This window comes from Vitis riparia, chromosome 16 (genome assembly GCF_004353265.1).
Source record: "Vitis riparia cultivar Riparia Gloire de Montpellier isolate 1030 chromosome 16, EGFV_Vit.rip_1.0, whole genome shotgun sequence".
Taxonomy (NCBI): Eukaryota; Viridiplantae; Streptophyta; class Magnoliopsida; order Vitales; family Vitaceae; genus Vitis; species Vitis riparia.
Window position 1 is genome coordinate 2993333 of NC_048446.1, and position 8961 is coordinate 3002293.

The 8961-nt window shown below is 36.0% G+C and overlaps 2 protein-coding genes across 2 annotated transcripts; both read left to right on the forward strand.

Annotated features, from left to right (window-relative positions):
- Window positions 1-235: 235 nt before the first annotated feature.
- On the forward strand, window positions 236-4450 carry LOC117933960 (phosphoribulokinase, chloroplastic-like). The gene is made up of 6 exons (XM_034855545.1): window positions 236-765; window positions 839-923; window positions 1030-1114; window positions 2153-2400; window positions 2482-2744; window positions 4117-4450. Exons 1-6 carry the CDS (start codon window positions 236-238, stop codon window positions 4448-4450), a joined length of 1545 nt encoding a protein of 514 aa, XP_034711436.1.
- Window positions 4451-5872: 1422 nt separating this feature from the next.
- LOC117934003 (vesicle-associated membrane protein 722-like) lies at window positions 5873-6342 on the forward strand. Its single transcript, XM_034855590.1, has one exon. It carries the CDS (start codon window positions 5895-5897, stop codon window positions 6231-6233), a length of 339 nt encoding a protein of 112 aa, XP_034711481.1. The 5' UTR covers window positions 5873-5894; the 3' UTR covers window positions 6234-6342.
- The last annotated feature ends 2619 nt before the right edge of the window (window positions 6343-8961 follow it).

Sequence of the window (8961 nt, forward strand, 5' to 3'; positions counted from 1 at the left end):
CCAGGTACTTCTTTACAGTTTTGAACCCAAACCCACCTCAGAGAGAGAGAGAGACCCCACTTCATTGCTCTCCAAAATTCCAGCTAAAAATCTGACCAAAACCCACCTCAGAGAGAGAGGGAGAGAGGGGGGAAGAGAGTCACAAATTCCACCACAGAGAAACCAGGGAGAGAGAGATTCACAGAAGGCCACCTCATCAGAGACTTCAGAGAGAGGGTGAGGGATGACAATATCCATGGTTTTCAGAGCTAATTCCATCAACCACACCCCTTCCTTCCCCAATCCAACAAAAACCCACTTCCTCTCTCCCCAAAACCTCCTACATTTCTACAAGAAAACCCCACTCAAAAACCACATTGGAGAGTTCTCAAGCTCATCACCAGGCCCAGTAGTGGTGGGGTTGGCAGCAGACTCCGGGTGTGGGAAGACCACCTTCATGAAGAGACTCACAAGTGTCTTTGGAGGAGCACCAAAAGCTGATCATAATCATCAAAACCCAGACTCCAACACTCTCATCACCGACACCACAACCGTGATCTGCTTGGATGATTACCATTTGCTTGACAGAAAGGAGAGGAAAGCGAAGGGTGTGACTGCACTTCACCCAAGAGCCAACAACTTTGATCTCATGTTTGAACAGATCGAAGCTCTCAAACATGGTTTCCCTATTGAGAAGCCCATCTACAACCATGCCACTGGCCTCTTAGATCCTCCTGAACTCATTCATCCTCCTAAGATCCTAGTACTTGAGGGATTGCACCCACTGTAAGTGTAGTTAATTCTACAAAATAATTTCGGTTTTTGTTCTTGATTTGATGAAAATTTGGGGAACTCGTAGGTACGATTCTCGAATGAGAGACCTTTTGGACTTCAGCATATACTTGGACATCAGCAATGAAGTCAAATTTTCCTGGAAAATTCAGGTAATAAATGTACCAGCTAGAAAAGTACTGTTTGATTTCTTCATCTGATCATATCAGCTGGCTCTTGTCCATTTTCTTTGCTTTCATAACCTTTGAAGAGTCACAGAGAGACATGGCAGAACGTGGGCACAGCCTAGAAAGTGTTAGAGCTAGTATTCAAGCCCGTAAATCCGATTTTGATGCTTACATTGGTAAGTTTGTATTGTCCTTAATTTGTGGGATATCATCCTTCGAGTTCAGTTCACCCATTGCAAAATTTACTTGGAAAACTAATGCATGTTTATCAACCGATTTTCAAAATAAAACGTAAGATTAACGGTTTTTAAGAATAATTTTTTTATTTTCTAGAAAAAAAATAGAAAACGGGTTTTTTATATTTTTAATAGCATAAAATAGTTTTTTGTTCTTAAAAATAAAAAATAAAAAATGATATTTTTATTGTTTTTACTTGTTTTGGTAGGCTATTTTAAAAAATAATTATATAAATATAAAAAAATGATTAAAAATAAAGTATTACATATAAAATTTATTTTTAAAAATATAAAAAATAAGTCAAAAATATTTTAGTGTTGTTTGGTAACCATTTTACACTTTTGAAAAACAATTTTTAAGAATTATTTTTTAAAACTGTTTTTTGATATTTTATAGAACAAAAATCTGTTTGAAAATCTAAAAATTTTTAATGTGTTTTTAATATTTTAAAATATTAATTTTTATGTTTAGTATTTTATTTTTAATCATTTTTCGTATTTATATAATTATTTTTAAAACAATCCTGGAAAGTAAGTGAAAAGAAAAAAAAAAATTAAAAGATATTTTATAAAAACACTCCATTTTCTATTCTTAAGAATTAAAAACAAAAAATATTTTTTAGTTATTAAATATATTTTTTTATTTTTTTATTTTTTGTAATGAAAAAATATTATCAAAAATAATTATCAAACATGTGATTCCGTTTTCAAATAAATTTTTATTCAATGAAATATCAATAATAGTTTTTAAAAACTATTTCTAAAAATTGTTTTTTAATAACTGTTTTTAACCATACTTTCATAGAATGTATTTTAATTATTTCAAGTGTTTGAATTGTTTCAAAAAATAATTATATAGATATGAATAATTATTAAAAATATAAATTACTGTAAATAAAAATTATTTTAAAAATATAATTATTCTACACCATCTTACTCGATTACTGTTTTCCATTGTTCTTGGTTCCATGAATGCAGAACCCCAAAAGCAATATGCATCGGTAGTCATGGAAGTCCTTCCCACGCAGCTCATTCCCGACGACACCGAGAGGAAGGTCTTGAGGGTTCGACTGATAATGAAAGAATCCGGGGTCAAGAACTTCCAACCAATCTACATTTTCGACGAGGGCTCGACCATTTCTTGGGTGCCATGCGGAAGAAAACTCACCTGCTCGTATCCTGGCATCAAGTTCTTCTGTGGCCCCGAAGCTTACTTTGAAAACGAGGTAATTTTAAGCCAATATCCCAAATTTTCTTTTCCTTTCCACTGGTTTTTTCTAGGTAACCAAACGGCTGGTTTTAATTAGGTGACGGTGTTGGAGATGGATGGGGAATTCGACAAGCTGGAGGAGCTGGTGTATGTTGAAGGGCATCTGTGCAACGTCTCGACAAAGTTCTATGGAGAAGTTACGCAACAGATGTTGAAGAACTGTGATTTTGAGGGAAGTAACAATGGCACTGGTTTCTTCCAGACGTTGATCGCCTTAAAGATTCGAGATCTTTACGAGCAGGTCGCCATGAGTAATGGTGTTGGCGATGGTGTTGGAGTTGGCTCACTGGCATCGACTAAGTAATGGAGTCTCTCAATCTACTGTGTATTCGAATAAGAGCATTCCATCATTATAATTGCCTGCTTCTGTGACTGTAATTCTAAGTAATAAAATCAATCGTAGCCTATGTTTGATCCTCGGGGGAAAATGGGAGAAATAGGAAAACCGCAGGAAAAGAAGATAGAAGAATGGTTCTAAGAGTGATTTTAAAAAATAATTATATGAAAAATAATTTAAAATAAAGTATTATATATAAAAGGTTTTTTTTTTAAATATATTTAAAAATATAACAAAAACACGATTAAAATGTTCTAAGTCTCAAACGGATTTTTATTCCAAAAAATTTTAGGCTCCCTTTAGTAATTGTTTTCGAAAACAATTATAAAAACAGTTTTTGAGAATAATTTTGAAAATTATTCTCTAATATTTTATAAAATAAAAGTTTATTTGAAAACCTGAAATGATTTTAACTTGTTTTTACTAATTTTTAAAAATAATATATATATATATATATATATATATATATATATATATATATATATATATATATATATATTTGTATAATTATTGTTTAATGCATCCCCTTAAAATAAGTACAAACAACTAAAAGATGTTATTTGAAAACACCTTGTTTTCTGATCGTCAAACATATATTTCAATTTTTTGTTATAGAAAATAAAAAATTATTCTCAAAAATAGTTTTGAAAATAAGTATTTGAAAACTATTTTATAATGTTTTGTAAAATAAAAGTCTATTTGAAAACTTAAAATATTTTTCACATGTTTTTAATAGTTTGAAATGTGTTTTAAAAACAATTTTTATATGTGGTGGACTAGTTTTAATTATTTTTCGTATTTATATAATTATTTTTTAAAATAGTTCTTAGAAAACAAGTGAAAAAAATTAAAAACAATTTAAAAACGTTCTCTTAAAATTAATGTTTTCAGAATTAGACCGGTCATTGAATCGAAAAAATTACCAATTCACGGTTCATTGGTCGGACCGACAGTCCCACAGCGATCGAATCGGTGACATCATAAATAATTAAATATATAATTTATAAATTATTAAAATTTAAAATAATTATAAAAATAAAAATAATAATTTATATATTATTTAAAAATTAAAATTTTATTTGAAAAATCAGAAAATTAGTTTCAAATTATAAATAAATCAAAATTATAATAAAAAAATAACACATTAAATATAAAACATATAAAAATATTCTCCTTCCAGTTGAAGAGGGAGCTGTCGGTCGCGGGGGGAGCTTCCAACCGGTGCCGCCGGGGGAAGTTGGTGTCACGACAGGGGAGGTCCACATTCGATGTCAAGGCAGGGGGGGGGGGGGGGGGTGGGGGGGTGTTGGGGGTGGGGGGGGAGGCCTTACATAGGGCGTGGTTGCGGCGGGAGGAGGGAGATTTGCAATTGTCGGTCGTGGGGGAACTTCCAGTTGGTGTCGTCGGGGGGAGCTGGTGTCGCGGTGAAGAAGGCTCACAGCCGGTGTCAGGGTGCAAAGGAGGCCTTACACAGGGGGTAGTTGCGGCGAGAGGAGGGGGATGGGGGGGGAGGCCTTACATAGGGCGTGGTTGCGGCGGGAGGAGGGAGATTTGCAATTGTCGGTCGTGGGGGAACTTCCAGTTGGTGTCGTCGGGGGGAGCTGGTGTCGCGGTGAAGAAGGCTCACAGCCGGTGTCAGGGTGCAAAGGAGGCCTTACACAGGGGGTAGTTGCGGCGAGAGGAGGGGGATGGGGGGGGAGGCCTTACATAGGGCGTGGTTGCGGCGGGAGGAGGGAGATTTGCAATTGTCGGTCGTGGGGGAACTTCCAGTTGGTGTCGTCGGGGGGAGCTGGTGTCGCGGTGAAGAAGGCTCACAGCCGGTGTCAGGGTGCAAAGGAGGCCTTACACAGGGGGTAGTTGCGGCGAGAGGAGGGGGATTTACAATTGCTGGCCTCGGGGAGCTTCCAATTAGTGTCGTCGGAGGGGGAGCTAGTGTTGCGGCGGGGAAGGCTCACAGCCAATGTCGGGGTGCGAGGGGGCGCGCCGACGACTTCACGCTATAAGGGGTGGGTTGAAGACTTCACGCTATAAGGGGTGGATTGAAGGTTGAAGATGGGAGAAGCATCAAAACGGTGTCGTTTTGACACTTAAATAATAATAATAATAAATAAATAATAAAAATAAAAATTAAACCATCCAATTCAGAGGGAACCATCTGGTTTGTGGATTGGACCGTAACCGGTCCGATTCCGATTCAACCAATTTTTGGGCTAATTGATCGAATCGGACCAAAACTATGACTGATCAGTCTAGTCCGGTTTTTAAGACAATTCTGAAAACATCATATTTTCTATTTTTATAAACAAAAATATAAAATAATTTTTTATTATCATTTTTTTGTTCTAAATAATATAAAACTGTTCTTGAAAATAATTGCTACAACAATAGCTAGAAAATCAAAAAAAAAAAAAAAATCAAATTGTGCTTTAAAAATAACATTAGAATGAGATGAAAATACATAAATTTATTGAAAAACCTCTAACATGTTTTCTCTTTCCCGATATCTAACCTTTTTCTCAACTAATTTCTCTAAACAATATAAAATAGGAGGAAAATTATATTTTTCCTCTAAAAAATAAGGACTTTGGAAACATGGAGAAGAAGAAGAAGAAGAATACACCTACTTCCCAAAAGAGTTTTTTATTTTATTTTTTTATTAAAAAACAAAAAATATTTTCAAACACACCAACCAAAGAAGCCTTTTTTATTTCTTTGAGCCTCCATATGGCATTATTTAGAAGTTAGAAAACCATATAAAATAAGTAACGAAAATTTCTTGGCAATATGAACATTCTTACAAGTTACAACTAGTCCAAGGGGAAATAATCAAAGAAATTAATGTTAAATTAATCAATAAACAATCCCTGGGGTTCTAGAAGAAGGTAGAATCAATCTTCACACCATTTTTCTCCGAAACTTCCCATGCCGTGTTCTCTTACCATTCTACAACCTCCGCCCTAAGAAAGCCCGGTAAAACGACGTCGTTTTCAGCTCTCGTGCCTTGACCAATGACCCTTTCTCTCTCTCTGTCTGTATGTATATGTAATTATATATACATGGAGAGAGAGAGAGAGAGAGAGAGAGAGAGAGAGAGATTAATAGAGAGAGAGACCATGAAGAAGAAGGAGAAGGAGATGGAGATGGAGATGGAACCGAAGAGGGGTACAGAAAAAGTAGAAGAGATGAAGGCAAAGGTAGCGCAAGTTCAAGGAGTGATGAGGGAGAACATAGAGATGGTTATGGATAGAGGGGAGAAGATAGATATTTTGGTGGACAAGGCTCAGGATTTGCAGAAGGAAGCTGGATATTACCGAGACAATGGGAGGGCGATTAAGAGGAAAATGTGGTGTAAGAACATGAAGATCAAGCTGATTGTTATTACGGTTTTGATATTGATTCTGGTTTTGATCATCTGGAGTTCTATCTGCGGTGGATTCAACTGCAGCAACTAGTCTTTTGTTACTGTTAATTCTGTCTTCCCTCCTTCCTCTCTCTCTCTCTGTTGTTTCCTTTGTTTTGTGTGATATATGGATTACCGAATGATACCGAATCTTTGTTTCCTTTTTTTTTTTTTTTTTTATTCAATTAAATTAAAAATAAATACTTCTGTGATTTATTAATTTTAATTATATTTTATTTTATTTTTCAGTTTTTAAAGTAAATTAAACCAGACAAGAAAATCAATGTGAAAGCAATTTATTCCATTAACATTTTTCTTCGAATAATAAAAATGTCTTTTGAAATTATACATAGAGACTTGGTCTCCATTGACTCGATCAAATTGAATCAAATTCAATTATATATTAATTAATTATTTAGACTTGCAATACTCAAAAATCTAATTTAAAGTGTGTTTGACCATGTTTATACTTATTTGTTTTTTGACTTTCAATACTCGAATATCTAATTTAAAGTGTGTTTGATGATGTTTATCCTTAATATGTTTTTTGACTTTCAATACTCAAATATCTAATTTAAAGTGTGTTTGATGATGTTTATACTCAAAATGTTTTTGTCACGTCCCAAAACTCACTTCAAGGACACGATGGTTATTTCATACCTTAAATCCAAAGGCTCAAAGCGAAAATAACACAAACATTCGTATTGTAACTGTCTCATGTTCAATTCCTTTTGGGAAAATAGATACTTCAAACTCTTATGATCTATAAATATCTCACAAGTTTCACCAAAAAGAAAATGTCTCCAAATCTTAAGTGCAAAAACCACAACAACTAACTCCAAATCATGAGTAGGGTAGTTCCTTTCATAAGGCTTCAACTGTCTAGAAGCATAAGCTACAACTCTCCCATGTTGCATAAAAACACAACCCAAACCCTGATGAGAGGCATCACTATACACCACAAATCCTCCTGAACCTGAAGGGATAGTCAAAATAGGAGCTGACACTAATCTATTCTTCAACTCTTGGAAGCTACATTCACAATCATCAGACTACTCAAACTTAACTCCCTTCTGTGTCAACTTAGTTAAAGGTAGGGCAATCTTAGAGAACCCTTCTATAAACCGCCTATAGTAACCAGCAAGTCCCAAGAAACTTCGAATCTCAGTCACAGAACTAGGTCTTCTCCAATTAGCTACAGCATCAACCTTTCCAGGGTCAACTGAGATGCCATCATTGCTTACCACATGCCCAATGAAAGAAATTCGATCTAACCAAAACTCACACTTCTTCAGTTTAGCATACAACTGCTTATCTCTGAGGGTCTGTAATACAATACTCAAATGGCCCGCATGCTCCTCTCTACTTCTTGAGTATACCAAGATGTCATCTATAAAAACCACCACAAATTGATCTAGATAGGGCTTGAATACCCTATTCATTAAGTCCATAAAAGCAGCAGGTGCATTAGTCAAACTAAAAGGCATAACTAAAAACTCATAATGCCCGTATCTAGTTCGAAAAGCAGTCTTGGGTACATCTTCACTTCTAACCCTTAACTGATGATAACCAGACCGAAGATCAATCTTAGAGAACACACAAGCACCTTGTAGCTGATCAAACAAATCATCAATCCGAAGAAGGGGATACTTGTTCCTCACTGTCACCTTATTCAACTCCCTATAGTCAATGCAAAGTCTCATTGAGCCATCTTTCTTTTTCACAAATAGAACAGGAGCTCCCCAAGGTGAAACACTGGGCCTGATAAAACCCTTGTCTAATAACTCCTGAAGCTGAACTTTCAACTCCTTAAGCTCCACAGGTGCCATCCTATATGGGGCCTTAGACATAGGACCTGTTCCTGGTACCAGATCGATGGTGAACTCCACCTCTCTCTCTGGTGGCAAGCCAGACAAATCCTCTGGAAAGACATCAGGATACTCCCTTACTATGGGTATGTTTTCCAACTTCAAATCACTTTCATTACTCATCACACTAGCCAAAAATCCTTGGCAACCCTTCTTGAGCAAGCTACTAGCTCGCAAAGCTGAGATCATACGCAGTGGTCTGTCCACATGCTTCCCTTCAAAGCTAAACTTAGGCTGACCAGGAATACTAAACGTCACCCTTTTCTCAAAACAGTCAACAAAGGCATGGTAGGAAGCTAACCAATCCATCCCCAAAATCACATCAAAATCCTGAAGGTCAAGGAGTACTAAGTCAACTGGCATTTCCCTATAACCAATCATCACAATACAATTTCTAAGCATTCTACTGGCCACAATAGAATCTCCCACAGGAGTAGCAACAATCAAATCAAAGTTCATGCTAGCAACAGGCATACCCAACAAATCAGTAAAAGATACTGAAACAAAATAGTGTGTTGATCCAGGATCAATCAAGACTCTAGCAAATAAGGTGTGGATTCGGAGAGTACCTGTCACCACATCAGAAGTGGCTTGAGCATCTCGATGAGTCATAGCAAACACCCGTCCTTGGGCTTTGGGTTTTTTTTTTTTCCTCCTTATTTTCCTCTTTAGGCTTCCCAGTGATAAACTTCCTATTCTCTGGACAATCCCGAACCATATGTCCCTATTTTCCACAACCAAAGCAAGCCTTTGTCTTTCTATAGCATGGCCTACCCCCATGCTTCTTACCACAAGTAGGACAAATCCTATCTAAATTTGTCACTAAGAAGCCAAATAAGCAAATCAGAATTATAAGGAATAAAATAATCGGACTAGATGAAGTTGAAACTTAAACTAATGCGTCACTCATCT